The sequence below is a fragment of the Zalophus californianus genome, chromosome 11, assembly GCF_009762305.2.
Source record: "Zalophus californianus isolate mZalCal1 chromosome 11, mZalCal1.pri.v2, whole genome shotgun sequence".
NCBI classification, from domain to species: Eukaryota; Metazoa; Chordata; class Mammalia; order Carnivora; family Otariidae; genus Zalophus; species Zalophus californianus.
In genome coordinates this window covers 15,405,276-15,432,355 of record NC_045605.1, presented here as the reverse complement: position 1 = coordinate 15,432,355, position 27,080 = coordinate 15,405,276, and the positions used below count along the sequence as shown (strand labels likewise).

General features: G+C 49.0%; 2 protein-coding genes across 5 annotated transcripts; both read right to left on the bottom strand.

Annotated features, from left to right (window-relative positions):
• Positions 1-294: 294 nt before the first annotated feature.
• On the bottom strand, positions 295-8,310 carry HMBS (hydroxymethylbilane synthase). 2 transcript variants are annotated; one of them, XM_027579862.1, is made up of 14 exons: positions 8,143-8,310; positions 5,903-5,956; positions 5,481-5,553; positions 4,852-4,901; positions 4,265-4,320; positions 3,842-3,919; positions 3,577-3,654; positions 3,185-3,260; positions 2,006-2,119; positions 1,717-1,755; positions 1,348-1,467; positions 1,056-1,109; positions 827-913; positions 295-729 (listed from the first exon to the last, which is right to left on the bottom strand). In XM_027579862.1, exons 1-14 carry the CDS (start codon positions 8,173-8,175, stop codon positions 556-558), a joined length of 1,086 nt encoding a protein of 361 aa, XP_027435663.1. In that variant the 5' UTR covers positions 8,176-8,310; the 3' UTR covers positions 295-555. The 2 variants fall into 2 exon arrangements, with proteins under 2 accessions (XP_027435663.1, XP_027435664.1); XM_027579863.1 differs by lacking the exon at positions 1,348-1,467.
• Positions 8,311-10,247: 1,937 nt separating this feature from the next.
• VPS11 (VPS11 core subunit of CORVET and HOPS complexes) lies at positions 10,248-20,212 on the bottom strand. 3 transcript variants are annotated; one of them, XR_003517603.2, is made up of 16 exons: positions 20,006-20,212; positions 19,276-19,424; positions 18,840-18,975; positions 18,351-18,514; positions 17,294-17,541; positions 16,401-16,602; positions 15,851-16,002; positions 14,736-14,922; positions 13,707-13,853; positions 13,410-13,598; positions 13,148-13,309; positions 12,789-12,928; positions 12,501-12,672; positions 12,198-12,369; positions 10,856-11,078; positions 10,248-10,728 (listed from the first exon to the last, which is right to left on the bottom strand). XR_003517603.2 is itself a non-coding variant. In XM_027580987.2 (16 exons), exons 1-16 carry the CDS (start codon positions 20,190-20,192, stop codon positions 10,564-10,566), a joined length of 2,826 nt encoding a protein of 941 aa, XP_027436788.1. In that variant the 5' UTR covers positions 20,193-20,212; the 3' UTR covers positions 10,248-10,563. The 3 variants fall into 3 exon arrangements, 2 of the variants coding, with proteins under 2 accessions (XP_027436788.1, XP_027436789.1); XM_027580987.2 differs by having other exon boundaries at positions 12,501-12,703; XM_027580988.2 differs by lacking the exons at positions 16,401-16,602; positions 17,294-17,541 and having other exon boundaries at positions 12,501-12,703.
• Between the last annotated feature and the right edge of the window lie 6,868 nt (positions 20,213-27,080).

Sequence of the window (27,080 nt, the reverse complement as noted above, 5' to 3'; positions counted from 1 at the left end):
ACTTTGTAGACTCCTATCCTGAGGTGGGGGGGGTCGGCGGGGGGGGCGGGGGAACTCTGATACATGGCCCACCTATCGAATACCCATACGGGTTAGCTGGAGAGGGATTAAGTCCTAGGTTTCTCCGATCACCGCTCTTCGCTGGGAGACCGTTTGTTGTTTGAAATGAGAACTGCTGTGGCAGGAACAAAGAACATTCCAGGAGAACTTTGCACAGAGGTCCCAGCCTCTGAAGTAAAGAGTACAGGCTTTGTGTCTGTCCTTATCTTTCCTGCAACCTCACCAAAAACAAAGTCACCTTCAGAGCTGGTTTATTAGTTGAGTTGGTTACATTCAAAGGCCGTGGCTTGAACTTTTTCTCTAAAGAGATGAAACCCCCACCTACTGCAGAGGCAAGGCACTCCCCACAGCCCCAAAGTGAGGTAAGTAAGTCTCTGACCTTGCAGTTCAATCCCTGGGGTAATCACTCACCAGGTAGCAGTGAGGATAGGGCACTGAGGGCTGGGAGGTAGGCACTGGACAATAGGACCCAGGCACCTGCGCCCCACAGACCAGTTAGTGGGCATCGTTAAGCTGCCGTGCAACATCCAGTATGTTCTTGGCTCCTTTGTTCAGCAACAAACTGGCCAAGCTGATGCCCAGGTTCTCAGCAGCCAGCTGGGCTTCTCGTGGAATGTTCCGGGCAGTGATCCCCACCAGCTGTGGATCATCCTCAGGGCCATCTTCATGCTAGGTGAGGGAAGGAGGTGGGATCTGGTGAGCACGAAAGAGGAGGTAACAGGCAGGTTTGTTTCTCACCCTCTCCCTCACTCTCCAGCTTTGGCACCTGGGCAGTGACACGGATGGTGGCCTGCATGGTCTCTTGCATGCTATCTGAGCCGTCTAGACTCCAGACTCCTCCAGTCAGGTACAGCTGGCAAAGAAAACGGGTTACCTCAGCATATTCTGAGAGCACTGCTTGGAAACCCGGGCTCTTTTTGCGGGCAACTCAAGATGCACAGGAACATGTCACGGTGCTCCCTTACCTGCCTTCCCACCCAACCTCCCCTGCTTACTTGCCCATCCTTCATGGCTGTATGCACTGCCACGGGCACACTGCAGCCTCCTTCCTGCAATGAGAAGTTCTCCCTGTGAACTACGGACTCAACACCACCGTGTGGCCAGAGCCCTCAGAGATACAGACACCTCTGAAGACAACGGAAACAGGCAGGGGCCCAGACCTGGGTCCTGTCCAAACATTTAAGAATGAGTTACCTCTCAATAAGAGCCTTAATATGAGAAATCTCCTGTCAACTATTCCCAACTCCTCAAGTCCCCACCCCTCCACAGGTGGAACATGGACCCTACCAGGTGCCTCAGGAAGGCTCGCTCGGCAATGCAGCGAAGCAGAGTCTCCGGATCATGCAACACACCCACCAGATCCAGCATGTCCTGGTCGTTGGCTCGGACTTCCACGCCCAGGGCCCCCTGATGGAAAAACAGCCTAAGACATCAGGCCTAATCTTTCCGCAACCACTGGAGGTGAGGACGGGAACCAGCCCACCTCCTCCTGCTCCCCAGGAAGGATCCCTTTTAGCCCAGAAGCCTCCCAAGGCCTGCCCTTCCTTAGAAATGTTTATGCCGGAAGAAGTAGATGCAGAAGGTTATGAGACCGGCTTTTTGGTTGAGAACAAAAGAAAGGGCACATCAACACATGGCTTCCCTGGTCAAACATACCTGACCCACAGCATACATGCATTCCTCTGGGTGTAGGATCTGCAGGGGCAGAACAGACAGTCAGAAGGGTGAAGATGAGGGTGCCCAAAAGCAGACAGTAGTGAGAGGGGGCTTCCCTATCACACAGAAAGCCTAGGTAGGCAAAAGTGGGAGTCTGGCCTTTGATCCCCTATCTTCTCAGCCTGGGACCCATGTCCAGCTTATACCGTTAGAGGCAGGATGTTCGGAAAGAGAATACAGGCAGGAGAAGGAGGAAGGTTAACTGGGGACAAACAGGGACAGCCCCTACCTGCCCCACCCGGTGCTGCCAACCCATGCGCTGCAGGCCAGCGGCGGCCAGGATGATGGCGCTGAACTCCTGCAGTTCATCCAGCTTCCGCAGCCGCGTGTTGAGGTTTCCCCGCTGTGCAGGGTTGCTAAGGACCACAAGCACTGGGCAGTCTGGAACCTCACACTGCTCCCCCTGCCTGAGTCTTTCCGTATCTAACAGCTCCCCTCTGGTCTTCTGCTTACTGATTACAGCTAACATTAACTTAATTACTCACACTTGATGGCTATACACCAGACACTGATTGAAAGTGCTTTACAGGGACGCCCAGGTGGCTCAGGCGACTAAGCGTCTGCCTTCGGCTCAGGTGATGATCCCAGGGCCCTGGGATGGAGCCCCGCATCGGGATCCCTGCTCGGTGGGAAGCCTGCTTCTCTCTCTGCCTGCCGCTCCCCCTGCCGTGCTCTCTCTTTCTTTCTCTCTCTCTGGCAAATAAATAAAATCCTTAAAAATATAAAATAAAATAAAAATAAAGAAAAATAAAGTGCTTTACATACTCCTATTTAATTTTCACAACCCAGTGAGGTAGGTCTTCTAATTATTTCCATTTTACAGATGAGGAAGATGATACAGAGAAGTTAACTAACTTGCCCAAGGTTACCACACCTCTGAGAAGCATTCCCTGACCCCCCAAGTCTGTGCTTCTAGATGTTCTAGCTAGAAGCTTCCAGAGAATTCCCTACTTTGTGCACGGGAGTGCTAACACATACTATTTTGGAAAATTAGCTTTACAAAACATTTGATATGTTTAGAGTATCAAAATAGAATATGAAATAAAAATGGAAGCACCCTCCACCTCCCCCCCTTCCCAAGTAATCACTGTTTAGTATCACTCTGTATTATCAATGCTCATTTGTTTCCAGAACAAAAATGTAAAACTCTATAAGCAAGGACAACGTTGGTCTTGCTCACCATTATCCCTAGTGCCAGGCACTGGCCTGGGGCTAAGAAAATATGAAAGGATTATGAATGGTTGGATGGATGGGTGGATGGATGAATAGGGCAGACACTGGAGGACAGACATTCCATTGGCCTGTGTCCACTTCCTCTGGAAGCTCGTTTTGCTCTCGTGACTCCCTGGACCCTCTGGACCCCGCCTTCCTCCTTGGCCACTGCCCCCTCCCTCCTCGGAAAGGATACAATGCTCTTGAACTCCAGGTGTGGGAACTTTCTCTGCAGCTGGGCTGCTCTCCGCAGGGAGCTGGTTCCCACCACACTGCTCAGAGAGAGGGTTTAAAATGAGATTTAGGGGCGCCTGGGTGGCTCAGTTGGTTAAGCAACTGCCTTCGGCTCAGGTCATGATCCTGGAGTCCCAGGATCGAGTCCCACATCTGCTTCTCCCTCTGACCCTCTTCCCTCTCGTGCTCTCTGCCTCTCATTCTCTCTCTCTCTCTCAAATAAATAAATAAATAAATCTTTAAAAAAAAAATTAAAAAAAAAAATGAGATTTAACCCGAGATTTCCTCCTCTCCCTCTCAGCCCTCCACCTTCTGTGCATGTCCCACCAGGATGCCTATCCAGGCCCCACTCACCTCTTCTCTGGCAAGGTTTCTAGGGTTTTCCCAACAAATTTTGGGTGAAAGACAACAGCATCATAGGGGTTCTCCCGCCTGGAAACAGAGGGAAAGTTAAAGAATGAGGAAGAGATCTCAGTGCAGGTCACTTCCAGGCTCTCTCCATAACCAACAAACTGGCATGTTCTCAGTTCCCTAGAGGCAGAGGGCAGAGTCCCAAAGGGAAAAGCAGAGGTTAACAGGATGCCTCCGCCTGCCCATGCCCAACTTGCACGGTTCTTACTTGCAGATGGCTCCAATGGTGAAGCCAGGAGGAAGCACAGTGGGCAGGTCCTTCAGGGAGTGAACAACCAGGTCCACTCTAGAGAGACAGAAGAGGGAGGCAAGGAGAAGGAATCCCAGCAGCAGGCCCCCACCCCTCCTCCACCTATGCCTGCCTCTACTTCAGTGGTCTGCTAGGAAGCGGGCCTGTCCAGGACCTCAGGACCCTGAGCCCTGCACCCTCCCTTCCCCCAGCCAATCCCGCCTTCCAGGCAGCCAGATCGCTCAGAACCAGGACACTCTCCTTTTCTGAGGCCTGAGAAACCCACATATGAGCCTCCCTCTAGCCTACCCAAAGGTTGAAGCCCCACAGTCTAGCTGATATCCAGGTCTGATGTGCACAGGGGTCCTAGCAAGAGATGAGTAAGAACTGTCTTTCACTTACTCATTCTTCTCCAGGGCATGTTCCAGCTCCTTGGTAAACAGGCTCTTCTCTCCAATCTGCCAGTCAAGAAAGAGCCTCAGAAGGATGCCTGGGTGGCTCAGTCAGTTAAGCAGCTGCCTTCGGCTCAGGTAATGATCCTAGGGTCCTGGGATCGAGCCCCATGTTGGGCTCTCTGCTCAGGGAATCTGCTTCTCCCTCTCCCTCTGCCGCTCCCACCCACCATGCTCCCTCCCTCCCCCCTGCTTCAAATAAATAAATAAAATCTTTAAAAATAAAGAATAAGGGGCGCTTGGGTGGCTCAGTTGGTTAAGTGTCTGCCTTCCGCTCAGGCCATGATCCTCGGGTCCTGGGATCGAGCCCTGGGATCGAGCCCTGCATTGGGCTCTGTGCTGAGCGGGGAACCTGCTTCTCCCTCTGCCTTTCCTGTGTGTGCTCTCTCTCTCTTGCACTCTCTGTCTCTGTCTCTCAAATAAATAAATTCTTTAAAAATAACAATAAAAAAATAAAAATAAAAAAGAGCCCCAGAGTGAATCTCTTGGGGGGAGGAGAGAGGAGGGAGGGAAAAGGATGGGGGGGGAATATGTTACCTTAGAGAGCGCAGTATCAAGAATCTTGTCCCCTGTGGTGGACATAGCAACTGAGGAGAGAATCAATCAGGTGCTCATCGAGCAGCATTTCCTGAGCCCCTCCTGAGCCCAGCACTGTGCTAAGACTTCTGGTGGATACAGAGGCACATATACCCCAATCCCTGCCCTCTGGGAATGTAATGAGCTAGCAGGAAGACTAGACACACCAATAAAAAGACCCAAAGCAGAAGATGTTAAATGCCAGGCTGGCCCAGCGAGTCAGAGCTGTTAGTATTCAGAGGAGGAAATGGCCCTCCAAACTGGGGACAGCCAAGAATTCTCAGAGGCGGGGCGCCTGCATGGCTCAGTGCATTAAGGTCTGCCTTCAGCTCAGGTCATGATCCTGGGGTCATGATCCCCTGCTCTGCGGGTGGGCCTGCTTCTCCCTCTCCCTCTGCCTGCCGCTCCCCCTGCTTGTGCTCTCTGTCTCACGTCAAATAAATAAATAAAATCTTAAAAAAAAAAAAAAAATTCTCAGAGGCAATGGGATGAAGCTTGGAGCCTAGGGAAAGCCAGAAATGCTGTGTTTGCCCCTCCGGGTGGGGAAGAGCTTCTTCCCATTAGCTTCCTTTCCTGTCCAGAAAACTCACCAATTTCGAATTGCAGACCTGGGTAGAAGGCTTTCAGCACTGCCACCACACTGTCTGTCTGTATGCGAGCCAGCTGGGGGCAAACATTCCGATTAGTGCTATCCTTCCCTGGCACTGCCCTGAGCTCACACCCTCGGAGGGTTAGGGACCTACTGAAGGAACTGGAATTCAGAGAGGGGTTTGAATGCCCACCTAGGAAGGAGAGGGGTCTGGTCTGGGAGCCCTCTCCACCCCAACAGCTTGCCCAGACTCTCTCTCCACAGAATGCAATATGCCATTCTTCATGGGATTTAACACCCAGCCATCCCATTTACCTTCCATTTCTGAGGTCCTGGGAACTAACCCTCTGGGCCCCCCAACTTGTGATACCGTGAGCACAGAACTCTTCCCACAAACTTCCTCTGCCCGGTAACTGTACTCACCTGGCTCTTTCGGGTACCCACACGAATCACTCTCATATTTGGGCCGTTTTCTTCCTGCAGAAAAGAAATCCCCAAGTCACAGTCCCCTCTGTTCCTCGTGTTCCTCAACACCTTGTCCAAGAACCAGAATCAGTGGCTTGGAAGAAAAGAACCTCAGCCCCTGGCCTGCGGCCTGCTGAGCCTTGATGTGGGGAAATCCTCCAAGACTGGTCCCTTTACCTTCCTCAATACGTTCTGCCCTCCTCACAGATCCAGAGAAACAGAGACCTGAGGGAAGCGCTCGCAGGACCCGTGTTGCTCTTGCTTTAATAACTGGATGCTGAGCCCTGAGGCCCATCCTGGCTAAGGCTGGGGGAGTGCTGCACAGAGCCGGGTGGGTAAAGAGATAAGGCCCATCAGCCTGGCTACAGGGAGGGTGGGTCCCGCAGCAGACAGGGGCAGGGCAGCTGGGGCCATAAGAGAACAGGCGCTGAGTCACCAAGGACAAGTTCAGGATCCACAATACAGCAGGCACTGGTGTGTTGTCACCTGGCTGCCAACGCTACCCCATAGATACCACACCATGGATCCCTAACCCGGCGGGAATATATATAAAGGACCGCGGTCAACAGATCCTACATAGAGTCCTGCCCAGCCTCTTGGCAAGCTGACCTTTAGCACAGCATCTCATCAGTATCTGTTCATCTATAAAATGAAGAGGTTGGGACTCCAGTATTTTCTGCCTCAGATGTTCTCCGAGACTTAAAAGGCTAAGCTGCCTAACATCCATTCCCCTAGAGTGCCGCCTCTGGTCTCACCAACCAGAAATATCGGAACGTCGTTGACCAAGCTAGGAACTCAAAGGGACAAACCTCTTCCTCCTGCCAGGGCACGCTGGACAAAAGTGTTCAGTGCCACGCAGGGAGAAATGCGTTCCTCAGTCTGAGGTCCTATCTCTTTCTAGATCAGAGAGTAGCCACCGTACATTATGTCAACTTTCCCCATTCTGAGATCTTCATCCCATGGAGTTGTTTTGCAGGCAAGCCTCTGGGTCCTCTGTTGTTGGAGGATGTGACAGCTGGCTGCTCCTGGACCCTAGTCTACTGCATTGCTATCAGTTCTCCCATAAATAAACCCTAGGGACCCTGAGCAAATTAGGCCAGGCCTAAAATGCTAAACATGGCCACTAAAATTCTGGGCACTGGGAGCCCACAGAAAGGAATCTAAGGTCCCAGAAACTGCTAGGTTCACACAATCCCTTAATTGCATCGATTCTGCACAGCATATTTTATTCCATTAAAAAATATTTACTGAACATGTACATGCTGGAACTATTGCTTTTAATCTTCATGAAAACCCTATCAGGTAGACGGGGCAGGTATCTCCGGGACCATGTTACAGAAGCGACTAAGAAGTGAAATGACTTGCCCAGAATCACACAGCTAATAATGGGAAAAGAGCTGGAGCCAGAATCCAGATTTTCCTACTCCTAGTCCAGTGCTCAAGAATGTCTGTAATGGCAAAAAATCCCTCTCCTCCCCAGCAGGCTGAACTTCGGAGATCAGCAGCTGCCCCATCTCTTTCTTATCTCGCGCTGGCAGTGGCCTCCACTGGCTGTAATTTGCATCTACACAAGCCCAGAGCTCGGGCGGCCAGCTAGGGACCAGACTCAAGGGTGGCGCCCCACCCACCATAGTAATCCAAAGGTGTGTCTCAGTTGGGGACCTTGAGAGTAGGCTGGGGCTCGGTGACCGCTAAAAGGGAAAAAGGGGAGAAGGCGCACTTTCAAGATGTTTGTGTGCAGTTGGAGGATTTGGGGGTTCGCTCTCTCAGGATCCAAAGTGGGACATATTCCCAAGGTGGCCGAATCCCGCCTCGGCCCTGTCTCGTGTGAAAGGATCCCGGCAATAGCACCTTGTCTGGTGGAGACGAACTTTCCTGGGCTGGGTCATTAAATCTAGGGCCGTGGGTGCCAAGGCACGGCGGACCCCCACCCAGATCCCCGCAGGGATGGGGGTTCCGTTCCAGACAATCCCTCCACTCTTAAGCCCGCCCCCATCACTCACACAGTTCCCCTGTCCTTCCTAAGGGCAACCGAGCTACTGCCGCTTTGAAAACTGTTTTGACCAAAAAAAAAAAAAAAAAAAAACGACGGATAGTCGCTCCGACCAATAGACGACGGAGGGTGGCAACCTGGAGCCAATCGTTGAGCCGCCACTCCGGAACGCCGAAGTTGCGAGAGTCCCCGGCTCAGTACTCACCGCCGTCGCGGCCCCGTTGCCGTTGCCAGACATGGCTGTGCTCGGGAGATAGGTCCGGGGGCTGCCGCCGAGGTCCCCCGGGGAGCCGGGGGAGCCGGAGGGCCCGGCCAGCGGGTGCACGCGGGTCCGAGCTCCTCCTGCAGCCGCAGACTCAGGGCTCTGCGTCACTTCCGGCACCCGCCCTCGGGGAGGACCACCCTCGGGGCGGGAATTGGAACGTTGCGACAGAGACCTTACCCTTCTGTTCCCGCCCCTATTCCCCCGGGCTGGTGGGGACGCTGGGTTCCCGTCCTCCCCAGTCTTCCTGGCTTGAGACCCGGGGCTTACTGTTCATTTATTTTACATACACCTCGTTTTGAAGCAAGAATAATGATGGTGAGTGACTAAGATTTGCTCCCCAGATTCACCCACAGAGCAAACTCTGCAGTCCCCCGACCACCACCCAAAAGGCTAGTCAAGCCAGTTAGCCCTGCCCAAGCGGAAAAGAGTATCAACCCTAAAATGCTGCGTTGGAAGTAAAGCGTCCTTGAGCCACGTCCACGCTCCTTCGGCTGGATTCCACACCTCCACATAAGATGATACTCCAGAAAGTTGGCAACCCAGACTTGTACAGCTTTTTCCCCTTAGCTGTGGCACAATTAGTGCAACTTAGGTGGAGCTTCCCTGGCTCCGTTAAAACAGCTCCGCTACAACCCTGAAGTAGGCAACATTCCTACTTTTTAATCGACGAAACTGGTTCAGAGATCAAAGGTCATGCCTAAAGACAAATAACTGAAGTGTGAGTCCCAACAATTATGTTAGTGGAAACAAGTGTGTCAGGAAAAGTGCTTTATCCACTAACAGTATTAATAACCATGTATTGAGCACCCACGTGCTAACCACTATCAAAAGAACTAGACACCCGGGGCGCCTGGGTGGCTCAGTCGTTAAGCATCTGCCTTCGTCTCAGGTCATGATCCCAGGGTCCTGGGATGGAGCCCCGCATCAGGCTCCCTGCTGGGCGGGAAGCCTGCTTCTCCCTCTCCCTCTCCCTCTCCCACTCCCACTGCTTGTGTTCCCTCTCTCGCATCAGGCTCCCCGCTGGGCGGGAAGCCTGCTTCTCCCTCTCCCTCTCCCGCTCCCACTGCTTGTGTTCCCTCTCTCGCTGTGTCTGTCAAATAAATAAAATCTTAAAAAAAAAACAAAAACCTAGATACCTGTTTGCTCCTTCAGCCTTCGTACAACAGCTGTACAAGGAAGGTGTTCTCATTCCTGACGTACAGATGAAGAAACAGGCTCAGAGGAGGTAAGAGATCCCCTAATCAAACTAGGATTCAAACTCGGGTCACCTGACCCAAAGTCTGTATTTTTAGCCATGATAAATATAGTGGACTCTGCCTTTCCTAAATACTACCTAAGCACAATGTCCAAGTTACTTTCTTGGGCTAAGCAACCCCATAGGAGCAATTTTCCTTTTTAAAAAATTTTTTAAGTAGGCTCCATGCTGGGCTTGGAGCACAATGCAGGGTTTGGCCTCATAACCCTGAGATCGAGATCTGAGCTGAAACCAAGAGTCGGATGCTTAACCAACTGAGCCACTCAGGTGCCCCAGAGCAATTTTCTGACAGGCAGTGTAACCCAAATAATAGGCAGACACCTGGCAACACAAACTTCAGCTTGCAACTCTGAAGAGGTAAACATAATGTTTCAGTGAAGGCCCCTTTATCCTGTTTATCATCCGATACTAAATCCAGCAAGACACCAATCTACCATTGTGCAGGCCTAAACCCTAGGATCCCCACCAGTCTGCCTTCTGCTTGAATATGCTGTTCCAACAAGAGCCATAGAGACCAGCCAGACTGCAGAGCAGACGCTGTTTTGGGGGCCTTGATCCAGGCTGCTCTTGGAGCAGAAAAGCATTAGGCCTTTCGCAGAGGTTCTTTGGTAAATCAAAATCTACTAGGTGCCACAGGCCCCATTACTGGAATGAGGTCCTGTCAACATGGTCTTCAAGGAACTGTGTAGGAAAGGAAGTGGAGTTCTTCCAGGGCAGAGGAAAAGTACATTTTGCACAGCTAAGAATCACCATGAAGTCCCCAGAATAAACCCTTCAACTCCCAAACTATTATATCCTTTTATTTATAGACTCTGGGAGCAAGGACCCAAGCACGGCCTGGTGCTCTTGGATAGAGAATAAAGCAGCTATTGTTCATACTCAGAGGTTGCTGAGGTGCCCTCCCCCGCTGGTCTGGAATGATCCACACTGCTCAAAAAGTGAAGAGGAGGAATGGCGGCCTGGCCAAAGGAGGAGGGAGAAAAAGAAAGTCCCCTTTACTCCTGAGGGCTATGGCATCAGATCAGGGTGGAGTCCTGGGCACTGTGTGTCTGCCCTGCCTGCGTCCCCTGGGTCTCCACTGCCGCACCGCCCTCCCCACAAGCTGCTTAAGTGCCCCTCCTGGAGTGCATGAGCAGGTCCCGCTGCAGCCCGGCCTCCAGGCTTGTAGTTAGCCGGGCTGCGGGAGGGTCGGTCAGCAGAGTCAATTTGTTGAAAACACCTCGGCCAAAGTAGTCCGCAATCACAGAGAAGCTATCGCTGGAGCACTTGAGCTGCAGGGAAAGAGGAGAGAAGAATCAGAACTGCAGGTCTCCTATCCTCAGTGAGGAGGGAAGAAAACCAGCTAATGGTCCCGTGAGGCTCGGTGAGTGGGACGGTTATCCACGCACTCATGCCCACCTGGTGCTGGAACTGATCGTGCAGATCGCGTTTCTGTTCCTGGGCCCGGATCATATCCATGACCTTCCGGTTTTCAGGGAGGCAGGTGGGGCAGTCGGCATCACTTTCTGAGTAACTCTCAAAACAGTGTTGGTGGAAGGAGTGGCCGCAGAGGAAGTGGACTGAGGGCAACTCCAAGGCACTGTTACAGATGCTGCACTTGGTCTTCTGGAAGATCTTGGGACTGCAGGCAAGGGAGACCAGAAAGGAGTGGCAAAGAGTGTGGGCAGAGCCGAGAGCCGGGTGCAGAGTGAAGGCGGCTGGAGTCGAGGAGGAGAGAGAGGTCCCTGGAAGGGACTGCAAGGCCCTGCCCTTGTCACCAACAGGGAGTCAAACGAGGACACCCGCCTTGGGCCTGCAGTCTCAGCACACACTCCCTGCCAAGGCCAACTAACGCTTCCAGTTTTCACAACTACCACTAAACTGTCCTTCATATCTCCTTTTTTTTTTACTTGAAGTACAGCTGACATGGGTCATGTTAGTTTCAGGTGTACAACCCCCGACTGACGAGTCCGTGTCCTGGTGTGCCGAGTGTGGCTACCGCCTGTCATCAGAGTGCTGTTACCAACCACTGACCGTGCTCCCTGTGCTGTGCCTTCCATCCCCGAGACTCAGTCATCCCAGAACTGGGAGCTTATGCTGGTCTTTCAGGTCTTTACTCAGATGTGACCTTTCCAGTGAGGCCTTTCCTGGCCGCCTTATACGTGAGAACATAACACACGCTCTGCACCCTACTCCCCTTCCTGAACTCATTTTCTCCTTAGACCCTATCACCATCTAACATAATATTTTGCTTATTCAATGTGTTTCTAACTCTGCGTTGTAAGTTCCACACAGCAGGACTTTTTGTCTGTGTTGTTAAGAACAGTGCTTGAGACACAAAAGAGGCTCAGTAAATATTTGTGGGATGAAGAAACTGTTCTTCTCTAATAAATATTTTATAGAGTTAAGGGCAGATTAAAACTTAAAAGTAGATTAATATATAGTATAAATACTTCTAAATTATCCACTTCCTGTATCTTCTAAAGCGGTTTTTTACTTCTGAATGGCTTCCAACCACAACTTAGATGTGTGTTTAGGAAAAGTAAAAGATAAGATTCCTACAGAAAGAAAAGTACCTGCCACAAGATAACACTCTCCAAAGCCCAATAAATCATGATCTACGGAATATACCGTTCTCTGATCTTTAAGAATGAAATATCTGAACACGCTCCACCTAACCCTCTACGAAAAGTATTTAGTGACACCCGGTGAAGAACAAGGTCATCCCCTGGAGCTCTGTACGTATCCAGTTGCCACGTACCTCGCCTTGAGCTCCTGGATCTCCTGGCGGATGCGGGTGGTCTCCTCTCGGTACCTCCGCACCTGGAGCTCGTCCTGTGCGATCTGCTGGCTCTGTTTCTGCAGTTTTTGGACCAGGTAATCCCGGATGACAGACAGGGTGGCTGTGGAGTTGTGGGCCAGCGTCTGCACCACTGATTGGGTCGAGAAGGAAACGAGACAATGAAGCAAGGGACACCCCCTGGAGGGAATGGCAGAGCCCCTGCCCCAGAGCTGCCGGCCGCCCGCACACCCCCCACCCCCGCTACCCCACCCTCTCAAGTACCCAGGAGGGGCGGCATGAGGTTCTTGTTCTCAATGTGCTTGAGCACAGCTGCCACGTACTCCTTGCAGTCCTCCTCCTTCCGGGCGAAGTAGCTGAGCGCCTGCTCCCACAGGGACGGCTCCTGCTCCCCGTGGCGCTCGCACACAGCCACCACCTGCCGGTACTGTTCGTGCTGCATGTGGTAGTGCATGATCTGCTGGAACCTGGGGCCGGGGCACGGCACACCTCAGCGGCCGCCCCCGGAAAGCCAGGTCCTTCCCCCTTCCCAGAAGACCCCCCCCATCTTACAGCTTCCCCTGTTCGTAGAGGTAAAGGACCCCATCCTGGAAGTCGTGCATCTGGCAGAGGACCAGGGCCTTGTCAAAGACGTCGCAAAAGCGGCCGCTCTTCAGTAGGGAGATGGCCTCTGCGTGAAGCTTCTCTTTGACCTAGGGAAGGAGGAAAGAGCTGCTGGCCAGAAGAGCAAAATCACAGGGTCTCCGGGACAAGGCAAATCAACTGCCTCTTCAACCGCCTCTTCACAGGGGACCACTTAGCTCCCAGGGGTGAGGTGTTACCGACCTAAAGAAGGTGGCAAAAAAAGCAACCACAGAAGGTGAAAGAATGATCTTTTCCCCAGCATCTCCCCCAGCTTTGCCAGGCCTCACCTGTGGATCCTTCTCGTGGGCCCAGTTCTGCAGCCGCAGCTCCAGGAGTGTGTCATAGATGCCCTGTGGTGAGTCTGGCTGGACTTCACTCATGTGTTCCAGGAAAGCTTTCAACTCTCGAGGGTTGTTGGCAAAGATGGGGATGAACTCCTCCGAGTTGGCCTGGGATGGTGAGGGAGGAGGGAGGAGGAATGGGCGTGGTACCCTTGAGGCCCCTGAGGTGATCCCCACTGTCCAAAAGCCATTCTCCCTGAGGTCTCACCCTGCAGCCCGGAGTCTCCCGATCGCCTCGGCCTTCGAGGCTAGGCCGATAGTCTGTACAGAGTCCCTTCAGCAACTGGGTCGTCTGCTCTGGTATATGGTGCATGAGGATCTTGCCATAGCGTTTCATGTTGCTCTCTGCCTGCTCGAAAGGCAGCTTGCCGATATACCGTAGGGCTTCCTGATAATTCTGTGGAGAAGTAAAGGGCAGAGGAAGCGTGTGCTCCAGCCTCACCCACCAGGAGGCACTCTCATCATTCCGAGAATGTCCTAGAAAAAGAAGAGGTCTCTCACTTACCTTGATGTCCTCTAGCTGGATCTTTAAGTACCACTCGTGATGTGCATGGTTCTCAGCCAAGTAGAGGGCATGGGAGTAGTAGCCAGCCTGCCGGAGGACCTTGATGGCCGTCTCCACATCGAAGTGGACTTCACTCTCACTCTTTGTCTGCCAGGGAGACATTAAACAAAATCATTCACAGAAATAGGGTTGGGGAAGGGAGAGGAAACATGCATCTGATTCTAAGACCAGATTCTTCTTGTTTTTTGGTTTTTAAAGTAAGCTCTAGGCCTAATGTGGGGCTTGAGCTCCCAACCCGGAGATCAAGAGTCACACGCCCTACTGACTGAGCCACCCAGGTGCCCCACCCCCAGATTTTTTTTTTTTTAAATGTTCTTAATTCTTTTTTTTTTTTTTAAGATTTTATTTATTTATTTGACAGATAGAGAGGCACAGTGAGAGAGGGAACACAAGCAGGGGGAGTGGGAGAGGGAGAAGCAGAGTTCCCGCTGAGCAGGGAGCCCAATGCGGGGCTCGACTCCAGGACCCTGGGACCATGACCTGAGCCGAAGGCAGACGCCCAACGACTGAGCCACCCAGGTGCCCCCCCACCCACAGATTCTTAAGATAACAATAAAGCCGATGCCAGGATGGTGGAGACCAAAAATAAATAAATAAATAAAATAAAGTAAATAAACTTCATGGTTTTAGAACATGACGTCCTGCTGCTTCTCAGAAAGTCTCTAAGAGCTAAAGTCTTCCTCTGCCCCTACTATTTCAGGGACTCCTTGGGGACCCAGGGCCCTCCCAATGTTAATTCCCTGAGCTTAGACACTATGGGAAGTTCAAGCATCATAAAACAAGAGAGGAGATGGGAGAGAACTAGGAGGAAAGGCTGTTCCTCTTCCCAGTTTATAGACCAGAGGGTCCTGGTCCCCAAATAAGATCAGCTCCTTCCCCTCCCTGCATCTGCTGAGGGGCAAGCCCTGATGGAGCCACCTCATGCTTGGTGGGACCCTTGCAGAATCTCCCACTAACACCACCCTGCACCTTGATGAACTCCTCTAGCTTCGAGCTGTCCTTGAGCTTGGTATAGCAGTTGAGCAGCAGGGTGGTGTGGTCAGCATTGGCCAGGGACTGCCGGTGCAGGGTCTGCAGGTAGGCGGTCAGGTTGTGGATGCGCTGGGCATCAAGAAACTTGCGGATCACATAGGATGGCTCCAACTTTCCAATGGTTCTGGAGAGACACGTGCATCAAATAGTATGTGGGTCAGTGTACTTCTCAAACTTTTACGTGCATAGAAATCACTTGCAGATCTTCTTAAAATGTAAATTCTGTGTCAGTAGGCCTGTATTTCTAATAAAGACCCAGACGATATCAATGCTATTGAACTGCAGACCTTGTGAGAAGCAAGGCTCCAGAGCACTGATCCTTTTTTTTTAAAGATTTTTTATTTATTTATTTGACAGAGAGAGACACAGTGAAAGAGGGAACACAAACAGGGGTAGTGGGGGAGGGAGAAGCAGGCTTCCCGTTGAGCAGGAAGCCCGATGTGGGGCTCAATCCCAGGACCCCGGGATCATGACCTGAGCAGAAGGCAGATGCTTAACAACTAAGCCACCCAGGTGCCCCGAGAGCACTGATTCTTAAACTTGGCTGAAAACAGGAATTCTAGGGAGGTAGGGAAAGGAGCTAGACAGGTTCCCACAACTCCTTACTAGGGCAGGAAATTCCAAGAATTAGTACCAAGGAAAGAAACTGTGGAAGCCAAGAGATGAATACCCTTTTCTTTTAAAAGAATCAGATCAAAACGAATTTTTTTTTTTTAAACTAAGCTATATGCCCAACATGGGGCTTGAACTCACGACCCTGAGATCAAGAGTCAAATGCTGTACCAACTGAGCCAGCTGGCTGCCCCCAAAATGAATATTAACAAAGGCCAGGCTGAAATTTAAAACAAAAGGTACTCATCGGCTCAACTGTATCTTGGTCATGTAATATTTAACCCTTTGCAATTAAGTATACTGTCTTCTCACTCAGGCCATTACAGCTCCTGCAGAAAGAAAGGGTGGTTCCTGGTGGAGTCTGCTCCCCTCACCGAAGCCCAGGTGTTAGCCTATCTGGCTGCATGCAGAGCTATATCTGAAAGCGCCCCAAGACTGACCGGATATACTGCTGAACAGCCCCATCGTGGTTGCCCTTGCTGTAGAGATGGTCCCCATACTGCATGAAGATCTGGGCCAACCCATCACTGTCCAGGTGCTGGCTCTTGGCCAGGTTAATGGCCATCTCAAATAGGTTCTTCTTAAACAGCATCTGGAAGAGGAAAAATTAGAAAATTGGTAGAAGCCATTCAGAGAAGACACCTTCCCAGAATGCACCTACGACACACAAGCCACACAGTCCTGGAATTCTGATCTGCCTAGATCCCAGACTGGGTAAGACCTCTCAGATACCCCCAAGACCAACATCGCCTTACCTCACAAGGCTCTTGGCAGACAGAGCGGACCCTGAGAGTGGACTCAGGCTCCTAGCCATTATCTTCCTCTAAGACCTCATCCCAGACCATTTACCTTGTAATTCTACCCTAAGGGATCTGGGTAAGGCTGTGCCCCAAAGGGAAGGAAACACCCTGGCCAAAGTGACTTGGGGAGCCTATTCCTACAGCTGTGTCTGGGTGCCTATGGCCAGCTCTGGGAACCTGGTGGCCTTGCCTCCAGTTTGGTCTGTGTGTCCTTCTCCTGCAGTGCGTGGACCCGCCCATCCCGCGTCAGCACGTACAGGGAGCCCCACTCAGCAAGCACATCCACTACATCCTCAAAGATGGCGCTATAGGCTATGAACTTGTTGCACAGGTCATAGATGTTGAGAATCTGCTTGTCGGAGCTCTGGGAGTCCCTACTGGTAAACTCTGACCTGTGTGGAAAAGAAAAAGCACCAGATATTTGTACCACCTCTGTCTCAGCAACCCCTTATATCACAACTTTGGTGTGCACACTCCGCCCCGAACAAACCACCCTTTGGCCCCTCTAGCAGCATATTCCGTAAGTGTGACATTGCACTGGCAGTTAAAGGAAGAGATCTTACCCTTCAGGATCCTATGATTAACGTAAGCGATAGATTAAAAAATTAAGAACGTCCAAACGCTCATTCGTTTAACGTAATTAGCACCTGGTAAAAATAAGACGCTGCGCTTAGTGCTGAGCTAAAACGAACTAACACTGACAGGGATCACTTCCCTCACGCAGAAGACCCTGCCGCCCCTTTTAGGTGGCTCAGAATAAAGGTACTGTGTCCTGCCCTCTCAGCCCTTTCCAACTTCTCTACTACTCATTTCCTTTTTCCTCCACCCAATTTATTTTGACAGAAGAATAAAAAAACCAAAAAGCAGTCCCCAAAAGCGGTGCACCAGGTCTGCTTAGCGAACGTCTGTAGCAAAAATACATTTTTCAGTAAAAACGTTACAAGTGAATCTAGGTGTGAGCATAATCTACATAAAACCGCAGTAGGAGATTGACATGATCCAGGTATTAGGATTTTAAAATCATGTGAATTCTGGGGAACAAGGACAGCCCTACTCCCTTTCCCTTCTCCCTGGAGTCCTTACTTGGGAGAAACCTTCCGGTCACGGGACACAATGACAAGGTAGCCTCTAAACCAGTGAGCGATGAGTTTATGGCCCTCAAAGGCAAAGCAGGGCCCACGTTCATCAGGCTGGTACAAATAGACACATTCATCTCCGGCCACTATGAACTGCAGGTCCTGTGAAGGGTCGCTTAGGGCTGAGCAGTGCAGGCCACAGCCATGGGTGTCCAACTCCACACGAGGGTAGTCCTTTCCAGAAACGATATAGGACTGCGAGAAGAAAGGGGTTAACAGACTCCCTTTCAGGAGAGGGCATCTAAGCCTTCCCAAAGGTATTCCCATCTCCATACTGGCTCTCTTGCTTTTTAACTTATAGCACCCTAAAACTTTCCCTGGCTGCTTGCTTTGTCCATTAACCATCACCCATCTATTAAATATATAAACTAGGCAGTGTGGCCCCAGGGTGGCTCAGTCAGTTGAGCATCTGCCTTCGGCTCAGGTCATGATCCTGGGGTCCTGGGATCGAGCCCCATGTTGGGCTTCCTGCTCTGTGGAGACCCTGCTTCTCCCTCTCCCTCAGCCCCTTCCACCCCACTCATGCTCCATGCGTACACACATGCACTCTCCCTCTCTCAAATAAATAAATAAAATCTTTAAAAATACATACACATATATATAAGCAGAGACCACATTTTCTTCCTCTGTGTGTCCTATCACTACCTACTAACGGAATCCTGCCACCATGAGAAATAAAATAAGCTTGAACTATTTTACCAAAAGACTATTCCTGAGAGAAGGCTGTTAGAAATAACAAGAGCACCAGGAACCAGCAAAGTAAAGCAACTTGTCCAATGTCACTTAACAAGCTAGGAAAAAAATTCAGGTCTTTAACTATAAGCCCTAGTTCTTTTCCTAATTCTGACTCTTCCTCATCTCTTAAGTGAAGAAATAAAATATTTCAGGGCAAATGACTCAAGGCTACATGATGAAAAACTTAAGAATCCTACCTCTCTTGTCAGTTCCTTACCCTAGGCCCCTGAGCAATGGAGAACCCTTTCCTGCCTGCCCTTAACTCGTACCTGAACGTTCTCAGTTGTCACAACAAACAAATGAGTGGTCTTTCCCGCCTGGCGAAAGGCCAGGCCAGTTACAGGGTAGTTTCCCTTGTGCAGAATCTGGGTCTTGCTATGCCGGTCCCGGGTGATGTCTCCTTTGTTCAATGTAACACTACCATCTGTGAAACCTGTAGGAGAGCAGGAAACAGCACTTCATTGAGGCTGAAAAGATCAAGAAGCGCAGAAGGGGAAAAAGACCATGTGAGGTACTTGTTGGAAGTGACAAGCTTTCTTCTCATACCCAACTTTTCCAAGGCTTAACATAAAAATCAGTACTCACGGACTTTTTCAAAGAATGAAACTCAATGCTTTCCCACTCCAAACTTTAATATCTCAAATGCCTGATTTCAGTACAAAGTGATCTCATTAAAACAATAAAGATAAGCTGCAGAAGCAACTCTGAAAAAAAAATCTATAAAGAATCATGGAGTGTTAGCTTTGCCTTCTGCTTACCGATGGCCATAAAGTTGAGATTTTCGTGGACAGTCAAACAAGACACAACAGTCGGCTCTGTTCCTGGGATGGCAGGGAAGATTCGGGTGCAGAGTGGATTGCCACCATCTCTCTTCTCCAGGTTCCAGATCTTTACCTGTGAACAGACCTCAGATGTGTGAGGGGCGCCTGGGTGGCTCAGTCGTTAAGCATCTGCCTTCGGTTCAGGTCATGATCCCAGGGTCCTGGAATCGAGCCCCGCATCGCGCTCCCTGCTCCGTGGGGAGCCTGCTTCTCTCTCTCCCATTGCCCCTGCTTGTGTTCCCTCTCTTGCTGTGTCTCTGTCAAATAAATAAATAAAATCTTAAGAAAAAAAAAAAAGACGTGTGAATGCTAGTCCCCTCCAACAACTGTTCCTAGTCTTCTGGTCCTTTCCCACTTCCTTTCCAGGACTCACCAGGGGGTTGATGCCTTCTTCATCTTCACCAACAGATGCCAAAATATTGTGCTGCTTCAGTTGGTACAGGTGTGTCACCCGCAGTTTGTAGGCTTGGAAGCCTGTCAGCTGTAGGGAGCGAGGCAAGAACCAGATTTGGCCTTCCATATGTGCAGAATAGTCAAGGAGCCTCCTTTGCAAGGAGAGATACTTATATTTAGATCAGAACCCAGATAACTACTAACATACATTTAGCTCTTTAAAACTTTCGAGGATTTTTCCCACATATCATCTCCGGAAAATCCCCATCTTTAAAAGAGTGAAAAAGAAGGCCAGAGTTTAGTAGCAACACTATGAAGAACAAAGCAGCAAACTCCTGGTCTATCTCCTTGCCCACAATTTGGGCAGGGGAGATAATGACACCTTACACATTCATCTTGTAAAGCCTACTTGCATCCATTGTTTTGATTGATCTTAAAAATAACCTTGCCAAGTTGATATTTCATACCCCTTTCACAGATAAGTAAATTGAAGACCAGAGAGGTTAAATGACTTGCCCAGGATTGCTGAGTTGGCAACAAGTTAGAGAATGGACTTCCTTCTTTCTTCCCTCAAGCCACAGAAGGAGCACGGGGCGCCCATCTAAAGTAAAGTGGCACGCAACACGAACCCCTCTGCCCGACAGATGCCATCCCAGCTGGATCTCTTCAGGGATCCGGGGAGGGAACAGACAGCTCCAGAGGAAGGATATCTCCAAAGACTAAGCTCCCTCGGCCCGAGTCGCAGACAGTGATGCCGGGAGGGAGGCAAAGGAACTTGGAAACAGCGGGTCCTGAGGCAGGTGCAGCCGTGGGAGCAGCCCCATCATTGCCTAGCGGCTCCTTCACCAGCTCCTTGTCGAAGAAAACGAAGCGCCGCCACTGCAGGTAGGCCGCCATTTTGGCCGAAGGTCTCCGCCTCTGGGAGAGAGGTCATGTGAAAGGAGCGCACGGATCACGTGACAGGACAGCTTCCTGGAGCCTGACTGCACATGCGCCCTGAAGTCCGGGTGACAGCTTCCTCAGGGCGTTGGGCGTGGCCTCGTGAGGTAGGATTCCCAGCCCATCAACTCGGGTTGCCAATTTGCTGGCTCTGTACGTGAACTGCCTGAAATGCTCCTGAGTGCTGGACCCTTCACCTCTTTGAGCATCAGTTTCCTTCCTTATTAAATGCATGGGCAATGAGGGATCAAGATGAGGAATATCAGGGCGCCTGGGTGGCTCAGTGGGTTAAGCATCCGACTGTTGATTTCTGCCCAGATCTTGATCTCAGGGTCGTGGAACAGAGCCCCACCTGGGGCTCTGGGCTCAGCGCAGTCTGCTTGAGATTCTCTCTCCCTCTTCTGCCCCTCCCCCTGCATGCTCTTTCAAATAAATAAAATCTAACAACAACAACAAAAAAGATGAGGAATGTCCTGCGCCTTCTGAATTGTACCCCACTGTGCTTAAGAATATTACGTCCTGAGCGCCCAGGGCTGTTTTGAGGCATAAATGAATGAAGGTGTATGAAACTGGCTTTTCAGCTGTAGGAGCGGAGAAATAAAATTATAAGTTTGTGTTTGCCACGGGATACAGATTGCGAACCACAGTCAGTGTCTTAATTCGTTTTTTGTGTCCCTCTTCAGAGTGTGTGGCATGAAGTAGACACATAGAATATGTTTCTTAAGGAAGCTAGGAAATAACTCTTGGTGCGGGAACTCTCAAGAACGTGGGCTTTCTTTCCCTTTCTATAGTGGGAGGCTATGGGACATAAGCCGAACACAGGGAGAATGCATGGAAGGAGCAGCTCTGAGAGCTAAGTGATTTAACAAGTGGCAAGTGTCTAAGATATTCCATGGCCACCCACCATTTCCATCTCTGGCTAAACCAACTGTTCACATGGAAAACTGTAGGTGTACAGTTTGGTGTCACAAGGAGCTGTGTACAGGAGTGACAATCAATTTGAGAGAATATGGACATGTGAAAAAGTGACCATGTGGTTCGCATTTGTGGGGTTTGTTTTGCACCCCTCTCCCCCACAGCTTTTTATTTCCAGGATATTTTACTCTTTTTTCCCATCAGCTGGAGTTCCCAGAGAGCGGGAGCTGTGCTTTGTTGACCAGGAACCAGGCCTAACAGAGTTGGTAGATATTCCATGTTTGGTTGAAGGAATGAATGTGGATGATTTTCCTCTTACCCCCTCCTCTCCTCAATACGGTTGACAGAAAAGATAGTGCCCATTTGCTAAAGAGATAAGTGAGAGGAAGAAACTGTCTAGTCACCACCAGGCACATAGATTTTCTGACTTCCAGCTAAGGTTCTCTTTCCTGTCACAGTTTCAGGATCTGAACCATGGACAGAAGCACAAACGGGGAGTAGATTGGACCCTCTTTCATCTGCTGAGTATATTTTGTACCATTCGTTAAAATTTTTGGATAGTGTGTGTATATCATTTGTTAATACTATGAATAAAATACATTAAAAGAAGCAATGTGGGGGGTGCCTGGCTGGCTCAGTCGGTAGAGCATGTGACTCTTTTTTTTTTAAGATTGTATTTATTTATTTGAGAGAGAGAATGAGATAGAGCATGAGAGGGGGGAGGGTCAGACAGAGAAGCAGACTCCCTGCTGAGCAGGGAGCCCGATGTGGGACTCCATCCCGGCACTCCAGGATCATGATCTGAGCGGAAGGCAGTCGCTTAACCAACTGAGCCACCCAGGCACCCGAGCATGTGACTCTTGATCTTGGGGTCATCAGTTCAAGCCCGACGTTGGGCACAGAGCTTACATTAAAAAAAAAAAAAAAAAAAAGGCAGCAATATGAGGAGAGGGGGTGAAGGATGGGTGAAACAGGTAAAAGGGATTGTCTTTTTTTTTTTAGGATTTTATTTTTATTTAGAGAGAGCATGCAAGCAGGGGGAGGAGCAGAGGGAGAGGGAGAGAGAAAGAGTCCCAAGAAGACTCCGGGCTGAGCGCGGATCCCCAGGTGGGGCTCCATCCCGAGATCGTAACCTGAGCCAAAATTAAGAGCCGGACACTCAACGGACTGAGCCACCCAAGTGCCCCAGGTAAAGGGGATTAAAAGGTATTTATACAATAAATAAGACAGGGATGTAATGTACAACATAGGGAATATAGTCAATAGTATTGTAAAAACTTTGTATGGCAACAGATGTTTACCTAGATTTACATGGTGACCATTTTGTAATGTATATAAATATCAAAGTGATAGGTTGTACACTTGAAACTAACACAATGTTGTATATCATTTCTCAGTAAAATAAGGAAGTAAGGTGAAAGCAGAGATGTGAACAGCAGAGTGGCATCTTTGTTGTTGACTTGGTTGCTCCCCCTACTGTCCAATGGCAGAGGCCCAGAGTGTTCCTATGATATCTGAACCTGGTAAGGCCTGTGTCCATTTGGTCTTCTTATTGATGAGGGTACAAAGGCAGGGATTAGCGACCCACTGTACCTCTTCAGACTTACTGCCTTCCTTCCTTTCCTCCTTTTGACAAACATGTATGGAGTACTCACTATTCCTGCAATTGTACTAAATATGAACAAGACATGATTCTTGCCCTTTAGGGAGCTCAACCACCACCATGGGGGACAGACATAGAAAGGATTGACAGGGGCGCCTGCGTGGCTCAGTCGGTTAAGCGTCTGCCTTCGGCTCAGGTCGTGATCCTGGGGTCCTGGGATCGAGCCCTGAGTTGAGTCAGCCTCCCTGCTTGGCGGGGAGCCTGCTTCCCCCTCTCCCTCCACCTGCTGCTCCTTCTGCTTGTGCTCGCTCACACGCTCTCTGTCAAATAAATAAAATTTATTTATTTTATTCTCAGAGGGAGAAGCAGACTCCCCGCTGAGCAGGGAGCCCGATGCGGGACTCGATCCTGGGACTCCAGAATCATGACCTGAGCCGAAGGCAGTCGCTTAACCAACTGAGCTACCCAGGCGCCCAAATAAAATCTAAAAAAAAAAAAAGTACTGTCAGCAACTAGTCCTTAATTTTATATAACGAATTATACCTAAAAGAGTGCTTTCACTTTTTATGGACTTTTCATAGCAACCGTTTGCGGAAGTATCATTATCTCTGGTGAGAAATGGAGTCTCCAAGAGGTTCAAGTGACTCTCCCTGGGCAAGCACATCAAAGTTCTTCAGTTCCCTAATCTTTAATTAGATGCTTTTCTGAAGTGTGAAGCTGGGCTATAATTGTCAGAACATACACCAGGATTTGTCTTTTTGTTATACTTGTCTGAATCCAGGAACTTCAGTATAGTGAGGAAGATAAGCAGGCAAACTGCAGAGAAAATGATGTACTAATTTAGTTATGGTTCTGCATATGGAGAACTGGAGTTCTGAAGGGCCTAAAGATAAAGAAGCAATTCAAGTTCTTTAGCTTGGAATTAAAGAGATCACAATTCAGAATCAAGGATTGCCTAGCCATGGCCTCTTTTCCCTTTCAGCAAACTGCTGTCCATGACGTACAGAACAGTCATATCCACTGGAGCAAAACAGGAACACTTCTTATTCTGGCTGCAAGCTTTTATTTTCTATCAGTTTGTTCTGTTTTTTTTTCTCATCTGGCTCTTGGGGTAGAAGCCAATTTCCAGACTACTGAAAGGTCTGGGTTTTTTCTCTTAGCCCCTAAAAGGGCTAGCAGAAGTTTCCACTTTAGCAACAGGAAGGTCAATCTAAAATAAACTCAGGACACCTGGGTGGCTCAGTTGGTTGGCCGTCTGCCTTCGGCTTGGGTCATGATCCTGGGGTCCTGGGATCGAGTCCCACATGGGGCTCTCCGCTCTTTGAGGAGTCTGCTTCTCCCTCTGCCTGCCACTCCCCCTGCTTGTGCTCTTTCTCCCGCCCCCTTTCTAACAAATGAATAAAGAAAATAAGCTCAGAGGTCTCCCCTACAGGAGAGCCCAACTTCCAAAGCTACGGCGAAACAGGAGGAAGCAATTAGCTGATTATTGATTGTGAAAATCTGGCCCACAAACGAGAAAGGAAATTCCCCATGAACTTGGCAAAGCACTTAACCAAGGTTTTAACACTGCAGTAGTGCCCATTTTTAGGTTGTATTTCTCCCCACTAAGAACAAAAACAAGTAGTTAACTAATGTGTATTTGGCGTATTAGGACGTCCCAAGCATTGTGCTAAACACTTACCCTCCTCTACATTAACCCTATAAGGCATGTACCAGCATGTCGCTTTTAATGCTGTAGAAATGGAGGCTCAGGAAAGCTAAACAACTTGCCTAGTGTCACACAGGTAGGAATTGGTGTTTATAGGCAAATCCAGGTCTGTCCAACTCTAAAGCCCCATATTCTGGGTGCTCGATTTAATTTTTTTTTAGAAGTCAATTCCATAAATTTCATAATTCTGAGTGACATTCTATGCGGTCATGAAATCACAGAATTCAAGAACACTAAATGGCTTGCTTTCTCTTGACACATGATCATCCCCATCTCAGTGCAAACTGTGAAATGTTCCCAATCCTTTGCCTCCTCATCCTCCCCCTCATCCTATTCAAATTCATAATGCCAGGACTGTAGAAACGCATCAGTATTCTTATTAGTGTCTAAAGATACAGAGGCTGTCACTCACTGCTGTTGGGAGCACATATGATAAATCTTTCTGGAGGGCAACTTGGCAGAATGTATCAAATGCCTAAAGAGAAATTTAAGCCTGCATAACCACTTCTGGGAATTTATCTTAAATAGATTATAAGGGGTCGATCTGCATAAAGATTTGTCAATAAAAGTGTCTATTGCAATTTTATAATAGCAGAAAAAAAGGAACAACCTAATTGTCAAATAGTAATCTTGGTAAATACATTCTTGTAGTTCTTCATGCTGCAATTCTATAAAGATAGCCACTGAAAATTCTGTAGGGAAAAAATGACATAGGAAAATGTTCTCAATAAATGAAAAAGTCACAGGGCGCCTGGGTGGCTCAGTTGGTTAAGCGACTGCCTTTGGCTCAGGTCATGATCCTGGAGTCCCGGGATCGAGTCCCACATCGGGCTCCCTGCTGAGCAGGGAGTCTGCTTCTCCCTCTGACCCTCTTCCCTCTCGTGCTCTCTATTTCTCATTCTCTCTCTCTCTCTCAAATAAATAAATAAAATCTTTAAAAAAAATGAAAAAGCCACAAAATATTATCCCCATTAAAGTTTATAGTGTGTGTGGATATACAACATAATGCTAAAAGTGTTTAATTTAGAAAATTCAATCATGGGTGGTTTTTATTTTATTCTTTGTATGTCCTATGTTCTTCCAGTTCTCTTCAGTAACCATATTTTTGTAATTCTAAAACCACTGGTGAAGAAGTAGAAAAAAACTCACCTGGTGCAGCTTCTCCTGCTAAAAGTGAGTTTTCCCCTGCTTAAGTTTTCCAGCAAAATCAAACCCTCTAGTCTTTTTTTCTTCTTTTTTGAGAGAGAGAGAGAAAGAGAGAGCACCAGTGCGCAGGGTAGGGGGTGGTAGGGGTAGGGGTAGGAGAGGGGCACAGAGGGAGAGAGAGAATCTTAAACAGGCTCCATGCTCAGTGTGGAACCTGATGCAGGGCTTGATCTCACGACCCTGAGGTCATGACCTGAACCGAAATTAAGAATCGGACGCTTAACCAACTGTGCCACCCAGGCACCCCAAATCCTCTAGTCTTTTGCGCACACATACAAAATATTTTTAAAATTTTTACTGAAGTATAACATATATATGGAAAAGCGTACATACTGCAGCCTATTAAATTCTCACAAAGCCATTGCAACCAGCATTGCAGAGAACGGCCAGCACCCCAAGAAACCTGTTATGCCCTCTTCTCAACACTACCACCCCACAAACTAAGCACCATCTCTACTTCTATCACCATAGCTTAGTTTTGCCTGGTTTTAAACTTTGTATCTAAAGTGAAATCATAATGTACTCTTCGGCTTCTGACTTCTTTCACTCAATATTATCTTTGTGGGATTCATTTAAGCTGCAGAATGTAATAGACCATTTCTTTTCATTGCCGTATGGAATTATATTCAGTGAATCCACCACAATTTATTCACTCATCCAACTATTGATGGGTATTTGGGTGATAGTCAGTTTGGGGCCGTTATGAATGAAGCTGCTACAAACAGTCTCTTGGTGAATATATGTGATACATTTGTTACTTGTAAACCTAAGATGGGGGTTGCTGGGTGACAACAAATTTTTAAAATTCTCCTGAACCAGGATATTTGCCCTGATCCACATTGCCCTCAGCACATGACATACTTGCATGGTTTATAACGTATGCATATGCCTTCGCTAATGTGTTCGTTTTACTCTTCTGTCAGTTTGGCACATGTCCTGCAAGATGGCAACTTGTGGGTTTCTGCTCAGTGGCGGGGAAGGGATGTAGTCCTTAAATGTTACTAACAAGTTATTCTGAACAAGAACTAGTGAATTCAGCTGCCTTGGTCAATCTAAAACAGGTGATTTACCTTAAAATGTTCCCATTGTTTTACAACATGTTCTTGTGAAACACTATTCTCCTCTCTGGTCAGAGAACAAAACAGGTGACTCCCCAGAGCACTTGCACCTGCTGCACCTCCCAAGGGCACAGATACTGCTCCCACCAAGGATATCCTGGGGATGGGAGCTCAGGAGCAGGGCACACTGACCTTCTTCCTGTCCCAATTTGCAGCCACTCAACAGGTTTTTAGTAAGTGCTTTGAAATCATAAATGTATTTGTTTGCCAATAAACTGTGACTTTTCCAAAAGCAAAGACACACCTAGTGCAGTGCTTATATATGACAGAGGCCCAATAAATGTTAAAGATGCATA